The sequence below is a fragment of the Bactrocera tryoni genome, chromosome 5 (assembly GCF_016617805.1).
Source record: "Bactrocera tryoni isolate S06 chromosome 5, CSIRO_BtryS06_freeze2, whole genome shotgun sequence".
Lineage (NCBI taxonomy): Eukaryota > Metazoa > Arthropoda > Insecta > Diptera > Tephritidae > Bactrocera > Bactrocera tryoni.
Genome location: NC_052503.1, coordinates 20,252,293 through 20,264,963, shown reverse-complemented (window position 1 = coordinate 20,264,963; position 12,671 = coordinate 20,252,293). Strand labels below are relative to the sequence as shown.

The 12,671-nt window shown below is 32.9% G+C and overlaps 1 protein-coding gene across 2 annotated transcripts in view; it reads right to left on the bottom strand.

The window, feature by feature from the left end:
* Positions 1-627: 627 nt before the first annotated feature.
* The window catches only part of LOC120777456, a 149,521-nt gene continuing 137,477 nt past the window's right edge, over positions 628-12,671 (bottom strand). The window contains exons 3-5 of one of the 2 annotated variants that reach the window (XM_040108778.1): positions 11,917-12,110; positions 9,178-9,296; positions 628-913 (exon numbers count right to left, since the gene is read on the bottom strand). In XM_040108778.1, coding sequence (XP_039964712.1) covers positions 821-913; positions 9,178-9,296; positions 11,917-12,110 — 406 coding nt within the window. In that variant the 3' untranslated portion in view covers positions 628-820. The remainder of the gene's footprint in view (positions 914-9,177; positions 9,297-11,916; positions 12,111-12,671) is intronic. The other variant, XM_040108779.1, reaches the window with a different exon arrangement.

Genomic DNA, 12,671 nt, shown 5'->3' with positions numbered 1-12,671 from the left:
AAGCTCGAAAGCTTTCTTCAAAAGTCCTTAATATAGAAAACGAAGTATTTTTACGATATTTTTTTAATCCTGATGGATACTTGAAAGATTGTTATTATAGTAATTAAAAAAGTACTTGACATAGAAAACGAAGTATTTACGACTTTTTTAATTCAGCTAGTGCTGAAAAAAGCTTACGAGCGTCTATGCGATCATAGTTAGCTTTCGTGTGAAAAACCGAAGTGATTTTTCCGGTTTTTTTAATGCTGATAAATACTTGGAGAAGCTCGCAAGCTTCCATCTACAGCATTTTCTAGTTCTGATGTCCCGAAAAAAGCCTATTAGCTTTTGTAGGATCTAGATAGTTTTTGGTAGTAAAACGAAGTACTTTTACTAGGTTTATCCGGCACTGCATAGACCTATTTACATAAACTTGTATATGTGCCTACATATTTGTCAAGAAAATAGATACTTATTTTATATTTAACTGTAATTGTTGTTATTGTGTTGGTGTTGAAATTGCTGTTTGGTGTTCTGTTGATTTGATTTATTGTAACAAAAGCTTTGAATGCTAAGCTTTTTCATTTTAAAGAATTTTATAATTAATTATTCATTTATATTTTATTTAAGTATGTACTGTTACATGTTAACTTTTTAATTTGTCATTTAGTTAGTTGTTGTTGTTATTATGTAATATTATATTTAACAAAACCGCCAGTGCTTTTTGGTTGCTTGTTTGTATTCAAAATAGCGGAAGGGAATTATTGTGATTAGAATAGGTGTGTGTGTGACAACACACATTGAGCGAATCGAGCGACTGACTGGCAGCAACAGCCGAACCTCAGGGCTCGTCATCGGGCATAGGATGTATGGGATAGGAGAGGGTGTTGTAGTAAAGGATGCGTGCGATTGTTTTAAATCGTTTTGCATTTTTCTTTTGCATTTCATTGCACAATGCATTGTAGCGGCGGCGGAAGGGATTTTTTGTTTTACGGAAAAATAATTAATTTCGTTACAAAAAATTGCAAAAATAAGTTTTGCAATTATGTTTCGTTTTTTGTATTTTTTTTAACATTTTTTAATTTTTTTTTTTTCAAAGTTTTAAAATTTTTTTTTTAGTTTTTTCATATTTTTTAAAAATAGTTTTTTTAATTGTTGTGCATTTTTTTTAAATTTTTTTCAAAATTATTTTTGGTTAGTTAACCGACGCGTTACCGTAAAATGCAAACGATTGTTGAAAAGTGTTAAGTTATATAATAGATATGTGAGAAATATATATATAAATATATAAATAAAATTATGTATATATATTTTTTTTTATTACATATATAAATTAAAGTTTATATACATTATATATTGCATCAAAGTTGTTATTGTACGAACAAATAGATATATTAGTAGAAAAAAGGTTTATATTCATATTTATAGAGCGCAAGAGCGAGTAAGGTGAGTGAACGAGTTGGGGGACGAGAGCGAGTGAGTGAGCGTGATTGTGAGGCACGAGTGAAACGAATTTTGGGTAAAAAATGTTCAGTGAATTTATTTTTCAGCGTAAAGTAAATGAATATGAATGAGGATTAAAATTTTTTGTTTCGGTTCATTTCAATGTACGAAAATGATGAAAGGAGAAGAGAAAAAAGAATGAAAGAATACAATATAAATATAAATAATTTAGTGTTGATTCATTTTCGAAAAAATTTTTATTTACAAAGAACAAAACAGACTGTTATTTACATATAATATAATACAATCATATTTTATATTGTTAATCGGCTTCAACATAACGTGAGTGAAGGTGTGAGAAGTTATTATTGGCAGCAATAAATACAGTATTTTTGAATAATGGTGTAAACACATACATACAAAGTACGAAAGACTAAAATACAAATGTGACAATGAGAAATTATTGACGATTTAAAAGAGAAAAGAACACTAAGGGGATGGGTACAATATATAGAAGTCGAAATATACATATGTATCTGGGTAACTGCATGTACGAAAAGGGAGGCGCAAAGAGACAATGGAGCACTACCGAGAGGCAACAGGTGAGTGCAATTTAGAATAGAGTGCGTTTGAGGGCGTTGGTTGTGATATACATACATATATTTTCAATTTATAATACGACAAAGAAGATGTACTATAAATATTAGGGAGGTACTGAACACCCGAAAAAAATTGTAATCGAAAATCTCGAAATTCAGAATTTTTAACACGTATTGAAAGCTAGTGAATGCTCGAAAAAGATTATATACGAGAAATTCGAAATTCAGAGTTTTAAATTAAATTTTTTTACGTATTAGGGATTCGAAAATTTCGACATTCAGAATTTTTAATATATTAGGAAGGTACTGAATACTCAAAAAAAATTATGCTCGAAAATTTCGAAATTCAGAATTGTAAATAATTTTTTTTACGTATAACGGTACGGTACTGTTACCGGACAAAGTTTATATTAGAAAATTTCGAAATCCAGAATTTTTTACATGTATTGGAAAGGTACTGAATACTCGAAAAAAATATGGTTAAAAATTTCGAAATTCAGATTTTTGTTGTACGTTTAGGGAAGTACTGAATTCTTGAAACAAAGTTCGAAATTCAGAATTTTTAATATATTAGGAAGGTACTGAATACTCGAAAAAATTATGCTCGAAAATTTCGAAATTCAGAATTGCAATTAGGGGGGTACGTAACACCGGAAAAAATTTATGTTCAAAAATTTCGACAGTCAGAATTGTTTTTATGAATATTCGAAAATTTTGAAATTCAGATTTTTGTATGTATTTGGGAAGTACTGAATTCCAAAAATTTCGAAATTTCGAAGAAAGAATTGTATTCGAAAATTTCGAAATTAAAATTTTTCTTATTCGTATTTGGGAAGTATTTAATACACAAAAAAAATTTGATTCAAAAATTTTGAACGTCAGAGTTTTTTATACATACGGTGGTACTGAATACCCAAAAAAAGTTATATTTGAAAATTTCGAAATTCAGAATTTTTTGTATTTGTATAAGGGAAGTACTGAATGCACAGAAAAAATTATATACGAATTTTTGGAAATAAAGATTTTTTCTATATGTAATAAAAAGGTACTGAATACCCGAAAAAAAAGTTTTGTTCGAAAATTTCGAAATTCAGAATTTTTTATATGCATTGATGCAGACTTTATTGGGCAATTAAAAGTGGTTTTGAGAATTTTGTGAAGACACTATCCGAGCGATTAACAAAAATTGAGCTATTCGAAAAAAAATTGTATTCGAAAATTTCGAAATTCATAATTTTTTTGACACTTTTTTGAACAATTAAAGTGGTTTTGACATTTTATCGAAGAGCAATTAATAATATTCCAACAAAAATAAATAAAAAAGCTACTATCTTTAAAATATAACTCACTTTTTAGTGGACCTACCTCAACTAATACTTAAATGTCACGACCTCGCGCTTTTGATCACATCGAAAAAGTGCTTACTATAGCTTATGTTTAAATGGGTGTATGAAACAGTTGGAGATCAAGTAATTAACATGCCAAATTACTAGTTAATACAACAAAGGAACTGAAGACATAGTTATAATATTAGAAAATTAAGCACAAAGAAAGATAACAGTATTTTACTAATGTGTATACTAAACCGCAATGACACAGTTCCTTTTCATGGTAGGTTCAAAAAAGGTAATGGAATATTTTCGCATAGGTGAAAAAAACAAACTCAGGAATGATTACCGAAAAACAAAATACGATTACACAGAAAAAGAAAATTTACAACAAAAGTGGAGACAAAGCGAAAGTTAAGTTACATGGAGTTATACTAACGTATTTCTTTACAATGTAAGATACCTGAAAATGTTGAAAATAAAAGAAAAAATACACATATAATGATTAATCAAGTAATGACAAAGCGTTGATTAATTAATTATGCATATACAAGTGGCGTGATCTTTAATGGCGCTCAGTTTATTTCGCGTATTAAATATCAAGCGCTTTATGGGTGGTAAATATTCGAATGAGTTTAGCAAGAACTGTGGAATATGACACCGGATTATAGCGAAAATCTATAAAAACAAACTGTAGTTCTGGCCTAAACATTATAAAATATTAGCAAATAGAGCACGTTGCTGTGTAGAACTCGAGCAGAGATAGTGTTTTTCGGAGCTTACTTCATCTAACTCTGGGTATTGGCTTTAAAATTCCAGCATTCAAGAAGGTTAGCCAAAATTTTTTTATTTCCTAGAAGGTTTAGCATCCCTCAAAAAGAATTGTTAGAACTTAATCTCAATATTTAAGAGCAATGTTGGAACTTAACCTTAATAATTTTTATTTCGCAAAAGGTTGAGAATCCCTTATGAAGCAATGTTAGAACTTAAAGTTATTTTTATTCCGCAGAATATTGAGAATCTCTGAAGAAGCAATGTTAGGACTTAACCTAAATTTTTTGAATTCCTCAGAAAGTCGAGATTCTCTCAAGAAACAAAGCCAGAATTTCAACTCATTTCTTTTTACCGCAGAAGTTTAAGAATCTCTGAAGAAGCAGTAAAAGAATTTAACCTCAATTTTTTATAAACAAATTTAACCTAAATTTTTTTACCCCGCAGAAGCTTTAGAACCTGAGAAGAAGCAATGCTAGGGCTTAACCTCAATTTTTTTATTCAGCAGAAAGTCGAGAATCCCTCAAAAAGCAATGTTAGAACTTAACCTAATTTTTTTTATTCCGCAGAAGTTTTAGAATCTCTTAAGAGAAACTTTTCGAGCATAACCTCAAATTTTCATTTTCGATACCGAGAAGCTTAGCATTTCTCAAGAAGAATTATTAGAATTTGAGAGGTTCAAAGGCGGTCGGGGAGGCATCAGTTGTATTACTAGTATTACAAAGAGTAATGCTAGGTCGAACAGCTTTCGGGTGTTCATTAAATCGAGCTTAGCTCGGCTAATTTACCTATTAAAGAAGTCTTCACACAAACAACTACGGTTGCCGAGTTCCGCTACGTGGTCGGACAAATGAAAAAGAGCGAGAAAAAGAGGATGAGATGCGGAGCGTCTTTGTTGGATTTCGTTTCAGAGGCGAGAACAAGAGAAATACATTTTACAAATGGTCAGATGGAACTGCAGTTCTGTTTCGAAGTCACGACCAATCTTAGCAAGAAAATGTTTGAACAAACTGGAAGTTTTACGAGAAGGAACCGTCAATTTCTCTATAAATCTCCAAACCTTAGTACCCAACTACCCACTACATACCCAAAATGGACTCTGGCTTTTAACTTGCAAAATTTTACTCAAAACCATTTGAAGTATGTTATTTGACGATACAATAACAAAAATAACACAAATCTGCTAAACCAAATTTTGCTGCATGAAATATCTTGAGGCTCGAGGTCTATATAATATTGGAGGAAACATCAGGGTTATGAATTTTACCATATCGGCTTGTACGGTTTATATGTAGTAGGCATAATATCACGCCGGAATGATGTGTTATGCGGACTAAATGGATATGTAATAATAATTCCAAAAAATAGTTTAGAAAAACCCAGAAAGGTCACAGCGAAGCCGCAACGATAAAGGTTGGACTTGAAAATTATTGCTATGTTGCAAAGAAACTTGAAGTAATACGCACAAAAAAGTCACCAAACTTTGGAGAATCCCCTCCCGATTCTAAACAACTGAAGAAAACTCTTGAAGAATGTTTTCCGCAATAGCAAAGCCCAAAAACCATATTTACCATAAACGAAGAAAACCCCGAGTTTGTGGAATTAAACGCTGTTCGGTAGATTCAGTTCCTTTTTCCTTCGCACACCAAACCATTGAAGAACCCCTCCAGATTCTAAACCAAATTCATCAAATTAAGAAAAATCTTGAAACATGTGTTCAAGATATGGAGTGAAGCAGTGGTAATTGAAACAAAAATTCTGCCATCTGTGTAAAATTGCACAGTGTAACAAAAACTGAGCTGAAATTGGGATAATTTTCAAAGAGCCTTTTAAGAAGAATTGCACAAATTGAGTAAAGCAGCGAAATTGCGCTACATTCAACGGAGTTTCACATGAAAATCTCAACCCACATGTATTTAAGGCACCGCGGTGCCCTCTCCATCAACATAAGCTACTAGAAGCGAACCCACAAATTAATCTCCGTCTATTATTAACTGTCATCAATTAATTTGTACTTGCACATAACCATCTTAACTAGCGGCGAACTCCACAGTATTGCTAATTACAATGCAGAAAGCAGCGCTAATGAATCCATAGTTATATGAACATATTGAAAATGTGGCAATGCTCTAAACTAAATCGATGAGTGAGGAATGCATGAAAGGATACGACAATATAGTACATAGCTACGGCATGAGATACATATGATTTTAGTTAGTACTTAAGCAAATAAACATATACATATATACGCATGTATTTATGTACTACGCATATACATATATATATATACTGAATACATATAAGTATATACTTCAAAGAAATGACAATGATTCAATGAACAACTCAAGATTACGAGTAACAACCACTTAGCCATTATAGATATTATGGTAGGATTATATAAGTTCATATAAATATTTTCTTTAAATTAATTAAAATTCAACTAATTCTGCAATTTCTAATCAATGCTGTTTGATTTTTAGCAAAACAAAATGAGTTTATAATCTTCCAATTCACACAACCACGTCTCGATTAATAAAGTCTCAATCACAACTGATCAAACATAACTGCTTTCGCAACGCTCAACTGCAAGGCAGCGCTTCACAAATTTTGCATTGATTAATTGATTTTGTTAATTTAGTGTTTAGTTTTGGTTTTTAAATTTCGCTTTAGTTTTAAAACTACTTTTTGATTTTATTTCTTTTTTTTTTTGTTTTTTTTTTTTGGTTTTTCGATTTTGCACTGAACCTTGTCGGACACACGTAAAAGCAAAGCAAACATCATCAGCATTTCGGACTGTTGCTGCCGTCGCCAAGTTGCATAAGCACACATACATATTTTGACATATATGTACAGTCGAACGAAAAGTAATGGTACAAGTGAACTTTTTAATTAAGAAAATATTTTTGTTTCATTTACACTTGAGCTTAAATTAAAAAAATAAAATAAAATAAAATAAAATAAAATAAAATAAAATAAATAAAATAAAATAAAATAAAATAAAATAAAATAAAATAAAATGAAATAAAAAATAAATAAATAATAAAGTTAAATAAATAATAAATACTGTAAAAAAATATTTTACGTTCTATCACAATTTAGAGTTTAATTTTTTCAGTTTATATAAAAAAGTCAACACAAAGTATTTAAAAAATTATTTTCTTATCTAATACAACTTCTTTTATAAACTCCATTTTTGTGTATCGTGCAATATTGAACACTAATATGAACAATTAACTCGATTTTAAGGTTTCACCTTTATGGCAAACTAAGAAGCAATAATGAGTTGTAACGGGGTTTTCAATAGAGATGGGGACAGCAAACGACGCCATATTTTTCCCCGCTATTTTGACACTTGTCTTCAGTAGGCTTTGTCATTTCATCATGGAAAGATGTACGATTCAACAATGAGTCGAAATCATTACTACCGAAATTCGGAGTCAGTGGCCTCAACTTTAAGAGCGCTACGTCCAATTTATGGACGTCATAATCGTCCTCCTCAGATCAACAGTTGAGCGTCTAGGGGAAACATTTGATTCCACAGGCATAGTAGAAAATGTTCCCGTGCCAGTGGAACAAAGAAGTGCCCGCAGTGTCGTGAATATTGCTGCCGCTATCGCATCAATTGAGGAAGACCCAAACAAGTCTCTCACACGTCGCTCTCAAGGGTTGGGTATCTCTGTAACGTCGTTGTGACGAATTTTGTGAAAAGATCTTAGCCTACATCCTAACAAAATCAAATTTGCGTAAGAGCTGAAGCCGCTTGATCACCAGAATCGTCTATGTTCGTGAATTGAGCTGAGCAACAATTTAAAAATGATCCGGATTTTCATCGAAAAATCATCCTCAGCGATGAGGCTCATTTTTGGCTAAATGGCAATAAGCAAAATATGGCTTTTTGGTCAGACAGCAATCCGCACGTACTCTAAGAGTCACCATTGCATTTCGAAAAAAATACTGTTTGGTGCGGTTTGTACGCCTTCTTCCGTGAACACCGAATATTTTTAGCCCGAATTGGATGATATGGACTTGGACAATATGTGGTTCCTACAGGACGGCGCCACAAGCCGCACAGCGAATGTCACAATCGATTTGTTGAAAACCAAATTTGGTCCAATCAATTGGCCGCCTCGCTCGTGCGATATGACGTGATTAGACTAATTTCTGGGGAGCTACGTCAAGTCTATGGTCTATGCCAGCATGCCAGCGACTATTGATGAACTTTGTACGAATATCGAACATGAAATTGCAGTAGTATCGGCCGATTTATGCTTGAAAACCGTCGAAAATTGAGTTCAGCGACTGGACTTCTGCAAGCGTCCCCGTGGTGACCATGTCCAAAAAGGCGAATTCTATGCATAATGGCAGGAATAAAGAATTTCATTGATATCCCAAACCGTTTTTATATGCTCTTAGTGAAAACAAGTTATGTCCATAAACGATACACTTAGGGGAATCCAAGGAAAGATAATAAATTAGAGTTTATGGTACCATGTTTATGACAGACTGGAAAGGGTTATTTTGGGGTGTATTTGAAAAGTAGAAGCCTGAGAAATTGTCTCCGTCAAAACAATTTTAGGGACATAAACACCAAAATTTGATGTTTAACTCGAGTTAAAGACAAAGTTTTATTTTCTTAACTCAATACTTGAGGACAATGTACCCAATTTTCAAACTAGAAGTTTATGAAGTACTATCAGACACCGTCAGAGGTACCATTTGGAGTATGCATGCAGAAAACCTTGATAGCAAAAGTTCTCAAAGGCAAATAAAATTTTGCCTACAAAAAGAGAATTTATATCCATAAATACCAAAGTGGGGTTCAAATCAAATGGAATGATTAATTTTAATTTGATAACTCGAGTTTATGATAAAACAAAATATGACCATTACTTTTCGTTCAAACTCGTCCGACAAATGTCCACATATAAATATTTCTCTGTGTATTTGAGCACGTGCTTATGCTAAATGGCTCAAATAATCTCGTATGCATTTTGACATACAAACAGTTCGCTTTTGTTGCATTTGTTGGCCTTGCTAATCCGCATGAGAATACTTACACAACATTCTCGGAATTGCTTTGCATCAATGGGTGAAGTGAAATTGAGACCCCATGTATCATTGGTCATCGGATCCTTCCAGTAAACAAAGCATTCTGATGCCTGACCAATGCGTGTGCCTGGAAGAAAGTGAGAGGGATATTTAGGATATCAAATAAGTATATTATGTAGATATATAGTCACCTAAAATGCAAAATAACGTAACATCACTCTTCATAAGTTTACAAGTGAAGGAAGAACGATCAAATAGAAACCAATCATATTGAAACAAAATTTATGTTTTGGTTATAAAATGGTTATTTAGTGGATATAGTGGACAGCGGTAGCTTAAAATTATTTATGAAACATAGTATATGTAATATGATAAAGTGAATTGTTAGCAATAAGAAACACAACTAGAAATTGTTTTGCATTTTAAGTGACGATATGAAAGTAACAACTTTTGTAGAGAAGCTTAAACTTGCAAACATCAAAAGTAATAAAAAATATGTAGTACTGATTGATTCATAATAAAAAGTACAGCGAATAGTCAAAACTGTTATGTCAATTCTATATATGAAGTCACGTCTCACCGATTAGGGCATCTACCAACACTTTTTTATCTTCAACACCAAAGGGTTGTCAAACAGGTTCTTCAATAAGTTTTGTCGTTTGATAAGAGAGGGCGTTGCTGTAGCCCACATTTTTTTTTTGTTTTGTTGGTAGTCTCTTCATATGAACTTATGTGAAATTTCATTTCAATCTGTCAGTTTATTCTTTGTTTACAAGCCTTGTCACAGAATTTTTTTACAATGGAAAAAATTGAATATCGTGCAGTGATAAAATTTTTATTTTAGAAAGATGGGCTGCTGAACTTTAACGTGGTCGTACAAGCCCTGAAGACGATCCACTTGAAGTACGTCCAAAAAGTGCATCAACACCAGAAATCATAGCCAAAATACAGGATATGGTTTTGGAAGATCGTTGATTGACTGACAGAGATTTAGCAGAGGTCATGCACATCTCATTAGGCAGATTGAGCTATATTTTAAGTGAAATTTTGGATTTTAGGAAGCTGTGTGCATAGTGGGTTCCACCGCTGACAATGGAGCAAAAACACATTCGATTACGACTTTCGCAGCAACATTTAAAGCGTTTTAAAAAGGATAAAGTGGATTTTGTGCGTCGATTCATCACTATGGGAGAGACTTGGCTCTATCACCATGTTCCTGAATCAAAACAAGAGGCTAAAGAGTGAACCTGGTTGTTCGGCTTCGAAACGAGTTCGTGTCCGGAAATCGGCCAAGTAGGTTAAGGCATCAGTTTTTGATAACGCGAGAGGAATTTTGTTTGTAAATTACTTGCAAACTGGTAAAACAATTAATTCTGCGTATTAGTGCAATCTTTTGGACCAGCTGGAGAAAAAAATTCGTGAGAAAAGACCCGGTATGCAGAAGAAAAAAATCCTTTTTCATCAGAAAAATTGGCTAAAATCCATGAATTAAAGTTCGAATTGTTGGAGTATTCATCGTATTCAACAGGTTTGGCCCCAAAGACTTCCATTTGTTTCCAGAACTCAAAAAATGTATGCGTGACCAGCGTTTTTCATCAAAGGAAGAGGTCATAACGGCTGTTGAAGCGTATTTTGCAGACCTTCCGGATTCTCACTTCAGGAATGGGATCCACAGTTTATGAAGAACCTTGTCAGAGTGTTAATTCTGCTTCACCTTTACTTCAAGTGTATGCATTCAATGGCATTTAACTATTATGGGGATCTACCTTGACTTTGCCAATTTGAGCGGATACTTCTTCAGATACTTGCTGCTGTGGAGCAGAGTATCGAAGAAGACTCGAATGAGTGTTGTCCACTGTATGGAAGATTTCTCGGAAGAATTTTCGTTTGCAAGCTTACAAAATTCAACTCGTGTAAGGATTGAAGCTGAACGACCATTAAGGGCACTTTCGGTGAATGGGCCCTCAACGAGATGGCCACCGAAGACGATTTTCACAAAAAAAATTTTAACCGCAATGAGACTCACATTTGGTTGACTTGCAGTCATAGTGTTACAGTCGAATTTTTCTCGAAAAAGTTTTTGAAACTTGCGTTGTTGCTTGCTAAAATAAGTCCTTGGGCTTGCCACATATTTGTTAAGGCATCTGATATCAATTCCGCTGGTCAGACTCGACCCGATTCTCCCAGACAACTAAGACAGTTAGCATCCTACACAATTTTTAGTCTAACCGAATGCCCGTCTGTTGGGTAAAAACCAGTAAGAGTTCGGTTTCAATCCGATGTAATCGGTGCAAAGGTGCTTTCTCTTATGAATTCAATGGCTTTGTCATTTCGTTATGACCAGAGACGTTTGGGATAATGAAATATCTTGATGCTATCGGTTGTGAGAACACACACTTTTTGACAAACTTTGAGTGCACATTGAGCAAGCTAGTATTGTAGCTCTGCTGTCGAAGTGAATGCACACTTATCTTAAGAAGGCTGCTACCTCAATGGCAGCCACAACTTCTTGAAAAATGTTACAGTGGTCTGGTAGCCTAAAACTATGCTTGAAGGAGAACTTCTTACAGATAACTGCAGATAACTGATAGGTAAGTCTAGAGATAGACCAAAAATACCGAACCTACTCTCCTACAATCGCCATTAATGGGAAGTTTGCATTATTTCTGCTAAATTAAATTGAATTAAATAACAATAAAAATAAATTTAAAAGAATTTTCACTAATTTATATTAGATTTTTACTCACCTGGCTGCACAAGTCGTACGTCCAATATTTTGTCCACCTGACTATTGTATGCCGTTATATGAAATACGCATTCTGGTGAATCCTGGATGCAGGTTATATTAACAGGAACCAAATCTTCAGATACTTGCTGCCATTTAACGGTACCGGCACCGCTAGCCGAAACATGAAATACCTCAGCCCACAACCTGAATGAACTGGCGCAGGTTAACCATATTCATTGAATATTATTGCAAGCGATATTATATATAAGCATTTAATAAGATTTTAAGATATATATATTTCATTTAAATATGCATATTGAGACAGTTGTTGTTGTTGTGTAAGTAGGAAGTACATATTTGGAAAATGTTTGTTGTTTTTGCAATTTTCACACAAATATACAAAAAATGCGAAAAGCAAGCACGAAAAGTACGTAAGGAAGACAGGACGTTGTTGTTGTTTATTGTAGTAGTTGTTGTAAGTTTGTTGGTTTTGTAATTTTTGCATATTTTATTGGTTGTTTGTTGATTTTTTGACAATTATTCCACATTTTCAATATATATGTAAATTGTTTTTGAAAAAATTGTAATCAGAGTTTTAAAGCGAAAAATTATTTTTGTGTAAAATTTGAAGAGAAAATATTGATATTCATATTATTAATGGCGCAAAAAATAATAATTTTTTTTTTAATTTACATCAGAACATTTTTGAATTTTAAATATTTTTTTTAAATAATTTTTTTTTTCGAATAAATATAATTTTTTTAAAAAATATTA